The 15,362-nt window shown below is 40.7% G+C and overlaps 1 protein-coding gene across 4 annotated transcripts in view; it reads left to right on the top strand.

Annotated features, from left to right (window-relative positions):
- Positions 1-15,362, top strand: part of SH3KBP1 (SH3 domain containing kinase binding protein 1) — a 177,325-nt gene that overhangs the window by 115,038 nt on the left and 46,925 nt on the right. Inside the window, exon 1 of one of the 4 annotated variants that reach the window (XM_063126440.1) lies at positions 1,232-1,335. The exons of the other annotated variants lie outside the window; for them this stretch is intronic. Within the exon in view, the coding sequence (XP_062982510.1) occupies positions 1,324-1,335 (12 nt within the window). The 5' untranslated portion in view covers positions 1,232-1,323. Of the gene's footprint in view, positions 1-1,231; positions 1,336-15,362 lie in introns of those variants that run through there. 4 annotated transcript variants of the gene reach the window in all.

Here is a 15,362-nt window from a genome sequence, read left to right as displayed (position 1 = left end):
GCACATCCAGCCACCATTATTCATTCTATAATTAATCATTCCAGATGAGCTAAATGTCCACATCCCAATGCCATCCAGTTTCTTATGCTCTTGCTCCTCTAAAAACAAAATAAAATATGACTGTGCTGCTTAGTGTGCATTATACTTTTGATGGTGGTGGGTGGTGGTGGGGAAGCAATTTGCCATCATACAACATACATACCCCATAGTTAGTCTAGCCTGCAAAAGGGGAACAGTAGCTGATAGACTAATTTCTAGGTAGATCTGAATTCAGGTGTGCTAACTCCAAAGCTGGGACTCTACCAACTGGCGTCTGAAAATGTATTGTAAAGTTATTTTTAAGTTTAAGCTGCTGGAAAACTGGAAGCCTATACTTCAGTGTTTCCAATAGTGCATTCCATCTGTGGCTTAAATTGAAACACATCTCTCAGGAAACTGGGCTTGGTGACTCAGTGTGGGTGGCATCTTCCATTGTGTGAGTCAAATCTGAACCTGTTCAACTGCATGGTTTTGAGCTGAGCATTTTGGTGCTGAGGGTTGTCATTATTTTTGTTTATTAAAAGTTGAGTGTTCCCTTTCTTGGGACATAAACATAATTGTTAGCACCTACCACATCATTATTACCTATATTTAAACATTGTTTTCAATCAGTTTAATCTTTATAAATTTGTGTTTGTAATATTTACCTTTAGTACATTATACATACATTGATACCCACATATAGTTTTTCTGCAAACGTAGCACTACAGAAGCCACTTCTGTCATCTCATCTGTAATATAGCTTACTTAATTAAAGCTTGTAATCTACATTCTTGAGCCTTCTGAGTCACTCTGCAGAAAATAATTGTTGTTCACTGTGCAAAGGAAAGGAAAGTCAAGGAACAAAGATATATTTTATTTTGTTCTATGATTACATTTCTTATTAAAAAATAAGGAATTCTATTAAAGATTTATTTCTGAATATCTTAATTTAAAAGTATTTTTCTCTCTGAGTTATCCAGAAAAAATCATGTTCTTCTGTGCCCATGTTGTCTTTTCCAGTACTCTGTATGTGTGGTCAGAAGAAGCCTAGTTTTTCTCTCTGGGAGAGAGAGAAAACCACTACCCCGATGTAGCCCAAACTGCTAGAAGTTCCAGGTTTCCTGTGAAATAAACAAATGCTAGCTTTGTTTCCTCATAGCTCATATTGGCCTTAAAGTGTGACTCAATTTAGGCTTGGTCTCCCAGAGTCAGTGAGCTCAGCACTTACAAGGAAGTGGGAGGACTCCTGGTGCTGCTCTTGAACGCTTACTATAATCTCTAGAAAGACAGCTTTACTTCACAATGGGAGAAGAGGTATGTCTTTTCTTGTTTAAAAAAACCCCTTTTTGGCTTATATCTGCAACCGTGTTGTAACTTGCATAATGTAGAACACAGATGTTTGGCAACAAGAGCCTTTGGCTGACTGTATCACGACATAAAAACGACGTGTTAAAAGTGAGAGACTTTTCACTGAAGTCTTAAAATGGAAAGCAGTTCCATCTGTGTTTGTGAAGTAATAAGTAACATATTAAAACAAGCGATTCCTCTGCAAAGGCAGAACTTGCCCTGGAATATTGTAGCTGCCTTCCGCCCACCCCTGCTTTGATCAGTAAACTTACTCAGATGTTTTACGATATCCTCGTTTTACTGTGATTTTAAAAAGAACGTCTTAAATCTTATTGTTCAAATAACTTGTGCTATCTCTATAGGAAGAGTAACTTTTCATATGTTTATTTGATTAAAAATAAAAATAAAGGTTAGAAAAGGAAGTCCACTTCTAAATAGCTTAGTTGCGTTTAAGTTCTTGTTCTCTTTTAGGAAAAAAAGGCTTACTTTGTGGGTAAAAGATCCTTTAAGTTTTTGTTTGAAAAAAAGATGTGTTTATGCTCCCATCTGAAATGTATTATATTAAATATATTTTTTTAAAATGTGGACAGTTTGTGTGATAGTACAGCAGAGTGAACTGAGATACGAAGTGCTATTTTATTATTTGCCAATTCCTTAATCTATTTATTCATACATTTCTAGTTCTGAATATATACATTGTAAAAGCAGACGTCTGTGAGTTCTGTTTGAAACATGGAATAAAGCGTGATAGCTCCCTAAATAGATTTTTCAATTTACAGTGTGTGGCATGTGTCTTTCCTTTTCCTGTTTGGAAGGGAGGGAACAAAAGAGAGCGAGAAAGAGATGGATGGAAGGGGAATTTAATAACTTGTTACATGCTAAAATGTCCAAAGTATTTTGAACATCTTTTGAAATGCATTATTTTTTAATATATATATATATATATATATATATATATATATATATAATCATACAATCAATATTGATTCCTTAAATAAACACTGATAATCAATAATAATTACAGACACAATTTACAAGAAATTCCAATTTTACAAACGATTCCAATTGAAATGAAAAGATATCTGAGAGAATCAGTGTCTGTGCTTTTGCCATCTCGCATTCATTGCAATAAGGTCTATGCAAAGGGTACTAGATGACTGTTCAGAAATATTTTAGTTCTGCACGTTGTTCTCACTGCAGTGATGTGAGAATTGTGGGGCAATACTAATAACATACAGTGAAGTCTTCAACTGGGGCCTGTTCCAATGAAAGTTTGTAACACTTGTGCGGGTTTTGAGCTAATATGCCACTTTGATAATTCAGCAGAGTTCTCAGTCCCTGTACACAAGATCAGCTGCTCCCTTGTCATCTTCTATGTAGACATGGCATACTTCAAAGGAATATTAAGATCTCACCATCTTAGACATCTGCAGTTTGTATTCTACATTTCAGCTGACAAATTCCTGTCAGTTCCTATTCCTTTTCATAGCCTATGGAAGAAGTTGATACTCAGATGGGTTTGGAAAAATGTGTGGGCTGTCTGTTTCCTTCTTCACTGTTCATTAATGTTACAATTTTACACAGATGTTAGATTATTCTTTAAAAAAAGCAAACACACACACACACACACTCCCCAGGGCAAGGAGTGATGAGAGGAGAAAACTGTACTGGTGAGAAAGAGAAATACTCCATCCTCAGGGAAATAGTTGGAGAAGTAAAAAAAAAAAAAAAGTAAAGGTAAGCGTGCTGGTCTGTGGGGTGGGGGGATCCCAAATCCACAGTTTGGCAATACCTGTTTTTATTAGAACCAACGGAATTTCCAAAAATATGTGCAAGCTTTTGAGTTTTCTAGAATTCTTCATCAGACTAGATGGTACAAAAAGCAGAGGATGAGTGAAGAAACAGAAAATTCCCAAAATTTGTCCCAATGTGGTATTCATGAGGTCTGCAGTTTAGATAGACCCAGTCTCAAAATGGAAATAGTAGACTGAATGAATTAATCGCTGCAAACTGTTGCAGGAATCAAATTACAACTAGCAATGCATTTTGGAAGAGAGCAACATAGTGTTTAATCTTAATTTCTAAAAACACGAAGTCCAGTTGTAACTCTGATCTGCCCCTTGTCTCTGGCTTAAAACACAGGTTTCTGAGTCAGCATACAGCAGGAGCACAGAGAAACATGGCAATTCTTATATTAGCAAAGATGGAGATTAATTTAGGTGATGCACTAGGTTAAAAAATTGACACAAAATTGTGAATAAGTAAAGTAAGGAAACAGAAGAGAAAGAACAGAATGTATGTATGTTTGAGTTGAAAACATACCCTTTACAAGCAGTATTGAAGATGCCTTGGTGTATGGTTGACATGAGTGGCTTTAGGTAAGTATGAATCCTGATTCTAAACTCATCTAAGTAGAATAAATCTACTTCAATTTCATTAAAATTTACTTTCAAGTAAGCATGTAAGGATCACTGTGTTCATTAAATAGCATTTTTGAGATATAATTATTGGCTGGAGGGTCATCAGAGTATACCAATCAGATAGAAATAAATAAACCAATGATTCGTTTGATGAGTCATATAGCTGCTGTTGAAATTAGATTTGAGAATGTTCCTGACTTGTCATATCTACTTTTAAATGTTTTTAAATGTTTGTTTGGCTTTTCCGATATTTCAGTTTGAGATTTTGATTATGTTTAGTTACATTTCAGTCAAAATGTAAATCACAGAGAGGTATAGTAAGGAATTGTCTAATTTAAGAGTTTGTAAACTGATATTTCCTGATCATTTACTTCACCCATTGGAAGCATACTTTTACCACATTAACCTTGGATGACTACTTCTAGATCTGCTTTTAGTCAGTTTTCAGGCTTGGTCTTGAAACAGAAACAGAAAATGCCATGTTGGTAGATGACCATTGCCAGCAGATATACTTGGGGATGGTGTCTTTCTTAATTCTCCTGGATGTCTCAGCAGTTTTCAGTACTATCAGCCATGGTATTTTTCTAGGCCACAGGCAAAATTGGGAATAGAAAGCATTGTGTTGCAGCTGGACCATTCCCACAATCTGGTGTTATTCTGCCTCTTGGGAGTTACCCTGTGAGGTTCCACATTGCAGTGTCTTGTGGTTTTTAACATCTCTATGAAAATAATGAGGGAGTCTGTTAGAGCATTTAGATGTCAATGTCCTTAGTATGCTGATGACATTCAGTTATCTATAATTTTCCTAATATCCCAGGCCCAATCTACACAGCTGATTTAATGCAGAGGGAGAGGACATCAGGTACATTCCTGTTAGATGACACTGTCACCAATCCACAGCAACCTCATAGTTTCCCTTTGGAAAATGCACATTTTTGCAGTGTCATTTTAGTGTGTTGTTTTTCCTTAAGTTCAGCTCCAAAGCAGTTCCGCTGCAGTGTGCCCCTGTCACTTCACATGGAATCCTGGGTGTGCCTGGGGATGTTTCTGGGTCAAGGGGTTGGGCTGCCCATTCTCTTTTTCTCTCATTCACACCAGGGCACTTTTGGAAACAGTCTTCCTTCCCCACTTAGCACTATTTCCCATTCACAAGCATTCACAATAGCACAGTAGTCTGCTCTCCCATTCACAATACCACAGTAGCGCTGTTTCAAGTACTCACAATAGTGCACCACCACTCTTTTAACCTTTCACAATATCCAAATAGTGAATGAGAGGGGAGAGGTATGGAGTAAACTAAGGGGATTAATTTAGCATTTTCAGTAAATGAGCAGGGGAGCATGGACAGGGGCAGGGAACAAGCCTCTCTAATTCGCTGAACAGCATCTACGCAGTTAATGACTGTGGGACTTTGCCCACCCAACTCCAAAGTAAGATGGATTAAAATGCAGTTTGACCTGTGAAGGTGGGTTTTTTAGGTAGTGCATAATCCGCTTTACTTGCTTCATGTGCCGCTGTCTGACCAAAGCCAATTTCATGAAAAATTGAATAAAACCAGAAATGTTCTGAATGTGTTTCCATGTAGATTAGGCCCTAGTGAGATTGTACAATCTCTGAATTGTTGTCAGAAATCAGTAATGAGCTGGATGAGTTTCCAGCAAACCAAAACTCAACCCATATAACGTAGAGGTAGGCTGACCAGATAACTAAAAAAAACCTGGACACTGCCTTTAAAACAAGGCTTGTCCGTACTATGGGGGGGCAAGGGGCGATCTACCAGGGAAACAGGCGGCCCAGCCATCATGGCCAAGCCTTATCGGCCAAGGAGAGGCCTGGCTAGAAGCCTGGGAAGGCCTAAAGCATGCATTTCTGAAACGTGCACTTTAAGCCCCACCCACACTTCCATCTGGGTCTCTCCTTGGTAAGCGCTATGACATCAACCAGGAAAAGGCCTGGATGGAAGCCTGGGAGGGCCTAAAACAGTCGTTTCAGAAACACACAGTCTAGGAGCTTCATCACTCCGGCGTTATAGCCTGCTGTCAACGTGGGTTGTGTGCAAAGGACTCAGATGACGTTGTCCATGTCCTGACCTGACCTCGCTTCCCCCCCTCTTAGTGCTGTTTTTTGGTGGGGGGAAAGTCTGTTTCTTCCGTATGTCAGGTATAGGTACAAGGCCAGTGGTTAGATTTATTACGAAATCGTTTGAGAATGTCAGATGTTTTTATTTATTTATTTATTTATTTATTACATTTCTATACCGCCCAATAGCCGAAGCTCTCTGGGCAGTTCACAAGCTTTTTTGCCAGCTTATCTCTGTAAGAAGTTTTCATGGGAGTAACTGGTTCACTCCTTTGCCTCGGCCTTGAAGTGGCTGGTTCTCTGGGAACTTCAGTGTTTTGAAAAAGGGGGCCACTCTTTGAAGAGGGTTGTAACATCCTGCCCTCTTTGCACGTGGGTATGGTTTACAGGTCAGAGGACCTGTCTGTCAAGTGATTTGAATAGGTTTCATCTCTTGACGCAACGCCTCCTGCTTTGGATTCTATCTCCGCTTGGGACTTTGAAAGCACTCTGCACATGGACGCTTTGCTATTTGGACTTTGGATATCTAATTAGTATGCTATGAAAAGTAGTGAGGCTTTTCATAGACTTGGACTTGCATATGCTGTGGATTCTGTGTTCGTGCTCAGACTCAGGTGGCAGGGAGGTCCCAGTCCTTAGCAGAAGGATGGGACTCCTGGGCCTGAGGCTTAACCTTTCCTGAAGTCATGGTAACGGGGTCAGCTCGGTAGCGGTAGGCTGAGATTGACAAGTGCGTGACAGATCTCTCTGCCCAGCTCTGGTGGCTCAGAGCAACCTTTCCTGGGACTTTGTTTTAGGAGATTGGCTATGTTCCTTTGAGGTGCCAGTGTATGCAGTGTCTGGAGAAGCTCAAAGCAGTAACTGGTATACCCTATTTACCCCACCCCCTCTCCGAGTGTTTGCCTTAAGGATTGTTTTGGAAAAAAGAGCTTAAAGCTTTCTAACCATCGTTCAGCTTTAAGTGTGTTTTGGAGACTCTGTAACAATTAAGCTTGTCTACCGTGTGATTTCCTCAATAAAAGAAGTCTCACTGATGTGAGTGTTTCATGTCAGCTTGCCAGCATGTGTGAATGCCAGAGGGAACAGGCATGAACATGACAGGCCAGGATGGGGGTGGGGGTAGAAAAAGTGGATTTTCAAGGCCAGAGCAAAGAGGAAAGCTATAAGCCAGAATTTATATCCTGGTTAGCCCAGGCTGATTTTCCCTTGCTGGTGCTCTTGCATTGAAAAATCGTTGGAGATGCCTGTTCCTTTAGCTGATGGATGGGGCAAGAGTGCTCTTTACATTTGCTTCTACAGTGCAAGCAGCTGGAGCTGAGTGTTTTGTCTGACCAATAGGAGAAACCGAGTTAGTTTCCCACTTGCTTTAATGTTATCGCTGGGATGCAAGATGTGCAGTCTCCCATTGGCCCTCGGGCCCATGGTTGATGGCAGAAGTGTTACACGTTCTGTTGCAATGTATTCAGTTTTGCCTTAAGAAAGCACTCGTTCTGCGAAATTGCATTTTCCCACTGCTGAGAAAGTAACATTCTGTAATCAAGAGAGTGCAGTTCTTCTCTCAGGTAGCATGCTCATTAGAGTTTGGGGCAGCTGTGTAAACTATAGTTGTGTAAGTATCTTGGGCTCCTATATATATATATATATATATATATATATATATATGGATTTTTATGCCGCCATTCAGCCAAAAAAGGCTCTCATGGCGGCTTACAAAAGTATTTCTTGACAGTCCCTGCCCACAGGCTTACAATCTAAAAGACATGACACAAAAGGAAAGGGGATTGGGAGGGAGGAGGAGGAGGAGGAGGGAAAGGAAAGCAAATTCAGGCACTACAATCTTAGTTGGAAAGTTCAGCAGTTACAGGTGACAGCAGGAGGGAGGGGGCTCTCAGCTGGAGCGGGACCCAGGCACGGTGGAGAGGTGCCTGGCTGCTGCTTCCTCCCTCACTGGTGGCCTCTGCAGAGACAGTTGGTAGCAGGAGGGAGGGGGCTCTGAGCTGGAGCTGGACCCAGGCACGGTGGAGAGGTGCCTGGCTGCTGCTTCCTCCCTCACTGGTGGAGAGTGGTGCATTTCTGCATGCCTATGTATGTCCCATTTTGAACGTATTATAAAGTATTATTACTTTATTACTTTAGAGATTGGATCCTCCAGTACTGTTCTGCTGAAGTATTTATTACATTTATTACATTCATTACATTTCTATACTGCCCCATAGGCAAAGTATGGGAACGCTTATGTGGCACTTGAAAAACACACACATCATGTTCCAGTGAGGTTGTGCTCCCCTCTCTTTCCCTTCAATGATATCCTGCCATTTTGTGAATTGTTTCTGTTCCTTTCTGCAATTTCCTTATTTCAAGCTTGCAAGCTCTTCCCCATATTATTACTGGAGCACATTATCTCCTACTATTCATATTTTGAAAAAGCTGTTATATGGCATCGCCTATCTTGCACAGCAAGTCTATCCCATGTCAAGAGGACATGATAAGTCATTTTATTTATTTAATTTAATGTTTATCTTTTTTGTTTTGTTCCTTTACCATAGAGCAATGGAGAATATATTGTATCAATTATGTTCCACCTTTAACTTGTGTGTTTGACAGTTTTGTTCATAAGTAATTTTAATATGGTTTGCTGTTTGTTTTGGCTCAGGCTAAACTGTTGCATTCCACTTACTGAATTCCTTTTGACATTTGGATACATTTATCTCAATAAAACCTCCTGGATTGAATCATTCTAAATTTCTTACCATAAGCAATATTTGAGAGATTAGTAAACTAAAAGTGTCAAGATTCTTAGTCGCATAAATAGTTTTTGAATACTGTAGAAATAATGTTTGACTTGCAAAGCACAAGTTGAAGACTTATATATGAGATCATACATGGCAACACGTTGGAAAAAATAATAGAAATTCCCTTTTACCTGTGGTTCACATCAGACATGGAAGATTTTTTTTTTTAAAAAAAACAACCCTCTTGGGTTTTGGCAGTTTAGTGAGGAGTGCCAGAAAAACTTGTTAGTTTCTCCTGTCTGAGAATCATGTTCATTTATTCATTTCCACTCCCTGTTGTTTTGCAAGCTTTCTTTTAACCATAACATTATAATTCATAATTAGTGATGGCTGTAAGCTTGCGTATACAGGTTCAGCAATCTATGATTGCAGCAGTTGATTGTGAAAAACTTTGGCAAGGACTTGTCTTTTTCTATTAAAACCCCATTGCTATAATTTTTTAATGCTTCATGAGTGGTGATGGTGATAGTAAAAAAGCCATTTGAGACCAAACACCATGAAGGGGTAAAAACATAAGAAGAGCCGTGCTGGATCAGACCAAGGGTCCATCTGGTCCAGCATTCTGCTCACACAGTGGCCAACCAGATGTCAACCAGGATCCCAAAAGCTGAACATGAGTGCTATAGCACCCTCTCATCCATTTTCCTGAGCAACTGGTGTACTGCCTCTGATACTGGAGGAGGTTGCACAATAGCCATCAGGACTAGTAGCCATTGATAGCCTTCTCCTCTGGGAATTTATCTAACCCCCTTTAAAATCCATACAAATTGGTGGCCATAATTGCATTTTGTGGTAGTGAATTCCATAGTTCAGTTATGTACTATGTGAAGAAGTACTTCCTTTAATTTGCTACCAATCAACTTTTGGAAGTCCAGGGTCTGCAGGATCACCCCTGTGTACATGTTTATTGGCACTCTCAAAGAACTCTAAAATGTTGAGACCGAACTTACCTTTGATGAAGCTGTGTTGATTCTTTTTCAGCAGGACTTGCCCTTCTATATGCTTACTAATTTTAATAATGCTTTACCCAGAATTTACCAAAAACAGATGTTAAGCTAACAACCCTTTAATTTCCCAGATCGCACCCCCCACCGGATCCTTGGTGTTACAATGGCCATCTTCTAGCCCTCTGGTACATGTTGCATATTTTGGTTAGAAGATTAGCAGTTTCACTTGCTTTCAGTTTATCAATAAGGTTGAGAATTTCAGTTTTTGTCACCACTGTTTGCCTCAGTTCCTCAGACTCCCTTCCTGAAAACATCAGTTCAAGCACAGGTTTCTGTCCTATAACTTCTGCACTGGACACCAGTGTGAAGAATTCATTCAGCTTTTCTGCAATCTCTTTGTCCTCCTTTAGTACTCTTTGCCATCCAACTGGTTTTCTGCTTCTGGTATATTTAAAGAATTCCATATTGTTAGCCTTGATATTGTTAGCGATCTGCAATTAAAAATGCTTTTTTTGCATCTCTTATTATCTGCTTGCATTGCCTTTGTGCAACTTTGTGCTCCCTTTTGTTTTCCTCACTTGGGCAAGACTTCCATTTTCTGAACGAAGCCTTCTGTTCTATAATAGCTCCCTTGAGGCTGTTTGTTAACTATGCTAGTAACCTCTTGGACTTGGTGCTACTTCTTTGAAACTGTGGTATGCATTTCAGTTGGGCTTCTATTATTGTGGCTTTGAGTAACCTCCAAGAATTTTGAAGGGATTTAACCATCTTGATGCTCCCTTTCAACTTCCTTTTCACCAGTTCCCTCATTTTAGAGAAATTTCCTCTTTTGAAGTCAAATGTGACTGTGTTTGATTTCCTGGGCAATTTCCACTTAAATATATATTAAATCTAATAGCACTGTGGTCAGTGTTTCCAATTGGTTCAACAATATTTCAGAGAAAGCCACCTTGGTGGTCCTGGATTTCAACCTCCTACCTAGCAATTTGGTGAAATTTGGCTTCCAGGACCTCATGACTACATTTCCCCATGTCGCTGGTGCCAACATGGACCATGACCACTGACCCCATCCCAGCACTATCTACTAGGCTATCTAGATGACGCATGATATCTGCAACCTTTGCACCAGGTAGGCAATTCATATGCAGTATACACATCCATCATAAACCCAGCTGTCTGTGTGTCTAATGATAAAATCGCCCAATACCACAAGCCCTCCTGCCTTTGGAGGCACATCCACGGCATGAGAGGATATCGATCGAAGAGTTTCCATATCAGCTGGCAGTGCTGTTCAGTGTAGTTCAGAGACATCAAGTAATAGATACATATTTGTGATTAGGATCTGTTCCAATTGGACCTAAGCTTACTGACATCACCTGCCCTGTGGGAAGGAACATCAGATACTGGGTCCTGCTCAAGCATATGGTCTTGTATTTTATAAATATTGCAAGCCACTTTACGGGCTCAAGTTGAAAAGTTGATATAAATCTATAATAATAATAATAATAATAATAATAATAATAATAATAATAATAATAATACCACCTTGGATTCCACTTTCTGGAAGAAATGCCCATTCCTGCTGTTCACACTAATGAGCCCCATTGAATTCAATGGAGCTTATATATGAATAGACATTCATAGGATTGCACTGTAAATAGACTTTGTGTAAGCAAGAAATCAAGATGCCAATAACTGCGTCTTAACAGGGCATCGTTTTTAAATGAACATGGATTGTAGATATAGTTCACAAGACCAGTAGAGGGGAGTTTGTAAGCCTACCTATGGAGATGCCCAGTTGGACTGGGATGAATAACCAGCTCAATGTGTCCTGGCTCAATACATCTGATAAGTTAATAGGCAGAAATAATCTGTTCTCCTTATAAGAAGAGAGGATGGTGTGGATTAGGTTTCCTATTGGAGCTTTTCACAATCATTACAGAGTATACTGTACCTTCACAAGCAAAGAGAAGACCTTCTCATGAACTTTCCAGCCCTGTAAGCAACCTGCCATCCCAACCCTGGTATCAACTCACAGAACCCATTGCCTCTCTGTGTTCTATATCTCTAATTATTTTTATGCCCAAAATATGTCAAAAATATTAATATTATATTAACATCCCATTTTAACAAGTTGATGCTGTTATTATGCTGGCCACAACATTGAGAATGAGCCTCCCAAGGAAGACTAAAAAAATAATCCATATTCCCACCCCTTGCAAGTTTTTCAAAACTTTGGGCACCTATGCCATGAGCACTTAGGCAGTGTGATGCGAAACTCTCCAGTTTGACATCTCTTGCAGGACCTCCACAAATGTGCCTCTCCCTGCAGATGCATACCACAAAGTGATTCCTTTTACTGAAAATAAGTGGACATTCCAGGTCAGGTCAACGTCTCAGGAAAAATGATTAAGATATGAGATTGGCCTAGGGGTATGCTTTTTCATCATCGTGCTACTATTTCATACTAAAACATAATGGCTCTAAAACACTATTCCATCTGCCAGGAATGTATAAAGGAGATCTATATAAAGGAAGAAAGCAAACATAGCACTTGTCAATTGTACATCAAGCCTTATTTATTTTAAAAATAAAACTTTAAGTTTTAAGCAACACAGAGTAACATATAGTCCGAGTACATGCATACATATGAAGTCACATTAATGTTTTCTTATCTCTCCATTGGTTAACTCTAAAGTTGGATGGTAGGATTTGAATGTGGCACCTATCATAACTTTCTTTTCGTTACCATACTGCATAGTTTGACCCATCTCCTCTCTCACCATAAATTAGTACTTACCCTATTTCTTCGATTCTAAGAAACACTTTTCCCCCCATATATACTTCTCTAAAAATGGGGTGCGTCTTAGAATCGCGAGTGTGTCTTAGGGTTGTTTTTTCTGATGGTGGTACTGAAATTAGTGTGCGTCTTACAATCGATGGTGTCTTACAATCGAAGAAATACGGTAGTATTATAACTTTGCAACATGTAATTTGAAAGTCTGTGCTCAAATAGCTCCAGCAGCACTGGTTATTTTTATCCAGGTAGCATTTTAAACAGCAGCTTTTTTCGGAGGAAAAGCAAAGAGTGATAGCACATTTCTTGTTTCCCACTGCTGCTGCATCTGTCTCCAGCTTTCTCCCTTGCCACCCACCCAGTCTGTCTCTCCTGCCTACTTGCCTGCCCCATCTATCTCATAGAATAGTAGAGTTGGAAGGGGACTAGAAGGCCATCGGGTCCAACCCCCTGCTTAGTGCAGGAATCCACCTTAAAGCATACCTGACAGGTGGTTGTCCTGCTGCCACTTGAAGGCCTCTAGTGTGGGAGAGCCCACAACCTCCCTAGGTAACTGGTTCCATTGTTGTACTACTCTAACAGTCAGGAAGTTTTTCCTGATGTCCAGCCAGAATCTGGCTTCCTGTAACTTGAGCCCGTTATTCCATGTCCTGTACTCTGGGATGATCGAGAAGAGATCCTGGCCCTCCTCTGTGTGACAACCTTTCAAGTATTTGAAGAGTGCTCTCATGTCTCCCCTCAATCTTCTCTTCTCCAGGCTAAATTTGCCCAGTTCTTTCAGTCTCTCTTCATAGGGCTTTGTTCTTCTTCGTGGTCTCTATGCATCACACATATGGGCTTTGCGCCTGCGCAGAGACCAGACCGGAACCTTCTCTAGCTGAGTGGAACGTTTTTGGCGGGAACCCCTCCCCCACGCTACCGCGCATGTCCATGCGGTTCCCGCCCTTACCTCAGTTCTTCGTCGTCCGCCATTGTGCCTAGACCGAAAAACTTAACCTCTAGCGTTTTCTTCTATTATTACTCTTAAAATATTTTCTAGCTTACCTCTTTCCTCAGCTTTCTTCTTTTTCGTCCTTTCTCTCTCGTATCTATATATATATATAATTCTTTTTATTATATCTTCTTTTGTAGATAGTTTTCCTCTCAGCGACTACGGTCGCAACTGTCGCATGGCAGTAAAGGCTCCGTTCCGCAAGTGCGTCAAGTGCGGGGCCAAACTACCTCCAACGGACGGACACTCCCTTTGTGTCCTTTGTTTAGGAGAAGGCCATATTGTAGAGGCGTGCCACCATTGCATGTCCTTTACAAAGCAGACCAGAAAGAACAGGGCTGATCGCCTATGCTCAATACTGTGGGAAAAAGCCCTCAGGGCTACAGAACCACCGATGGATAAAACGGCATCGAAGACCGTTTCTGACCGAAGCACAGAGCCGAGTGTGCAAGCCAGAGCAATTGATAGGGCACAGATACCCCTGGCGCCTGGCCGGTCTTTGGCAAGTTCTGCAGCCAAGAAAATTTCTAAAAAGGCCAGAACGCCAAAATCCTCCATTGAAATGGAGAAGAAAAAGAAAAAGAAGAAGAAGACTACGGAGAAACCCTCTCGTGGCTCTCCTCGACCATCCGAGCCCCCTCGAAGGCAGACAACTCCTCCTGCCGCCGTTTCGGTATCGAGGCATGTCTCGACGCCGAGACCCCAGTCGATACCGAGGAACACGTTACCGATATACCCTCCCAGTTTATCGGAGGGTGAGTTACGAGACTCGGCATCAGCAGCCTCGGCACGGGAGCCTGTAAGACTTCAAGCGTCCCAGGATATAATCCCCTTGCAGGTGTTGCCTAGACGAACACCGAGGCGTGATTGGGACAGGGTCTCCCAGTATTCTGAGCCCCAAGGCAGGCAGAGCTTCTACGACTGGGATCGTTACCGACCCCAAAGATATTACCATTCCGACCAGGGTTATCAATATCCACAGGAGAAATGTTTTGCCCAACCTCCACCTCCTACCACCTACTACCTCAAAATGCTCCCTCTGATTATTACAGCGATCGAGTAGGGACATAAGGGGTAGGCATTCTCTAAGGTAAATATAGTTGCAATGAGTATGGAATAAAAGTGTGACTTTATGTGCATACTTTAAGCATCATAAGGCCAGGCCTTCATTGAAGAGGTTAATTTGAGCTGGTGCTTTAAAAGTGTTTCTGCGCGATGGCTCTCCTTACAACACACATTATCTTTGCAAGGTTCTTGCCACCTGTGTTGGCCTAATCATGTGCAGTATTTTCACACCATGACCATCCATCACTGGGTATGAATTCCATGACCTTTTGTTATCTTGCATTAGATCATGATAAAGAATGAACTGTCTTTTGGGGGATGTGGGTTTGGGAGAAAGGACTACATAAAATGAGGGATTATATTAGACTAGAAAGAGACTACCTGGCAACGGCCAGAGAGATGGTTCTGTGATGCGTGCAAACAACAACAGCCTTTATTTGTTATTCAGTCCCCAGCATCTGGTATTCAGAAGTATGCTGCTCTTAATAGTTTCATAAAAGAGAGCAAGCAAAACATTATCCCTTTCAAAGTCCTTTTTCTGTCCTATAAGCCTTATTACATAGTCACACATATCTTGTGCTGACTTTCCTTGGGTATTATCATAAGAGGTTAGTACCTCTGTTCTTTCACTGTGTATATTTTCTTCCTCTATTTGTAAAGGAAAGGCAACTCGTGAGATATGTGAAGGACTAGATGGTTTTCCATGCATATTTAAAACTCAGTTATTGACACACAATTCTGATGCCCTGTGAAGCCTTTCAATGGGCATTTTGCTCCTACACTATAAAATTAAAGCTTAATTTTCCAAGTGAACCTCTTGGTTTTGGGCATGTGCTATAATATGATGAGACTTACAGGCCTGACTCTTGAAATGTTTAATGTGACTAATGCTCATTTTTCTGA

The sequence above is a fragment of the Elgaria multicarinata genome, chromosome 5 (genome assembly GCF_023053635.1).
Source record: "Elgaria multicarinata webbii isolate HBS135686 ecotype San Diego chromosome 5, rElgMul1.1.pri, whole genome shotgun sequence".
Classification (NCBI taxonomy): Eukaryota; Metazoa; Chordata; class Lepidosauria; order Squamata; family Anguidae; genus Elgaria; species Elgaria multicarinata.
Note: the sequence above shows the minus strand (reverse complement) of the source record. Positions and strands in the feature narration are given on the sequence as shown.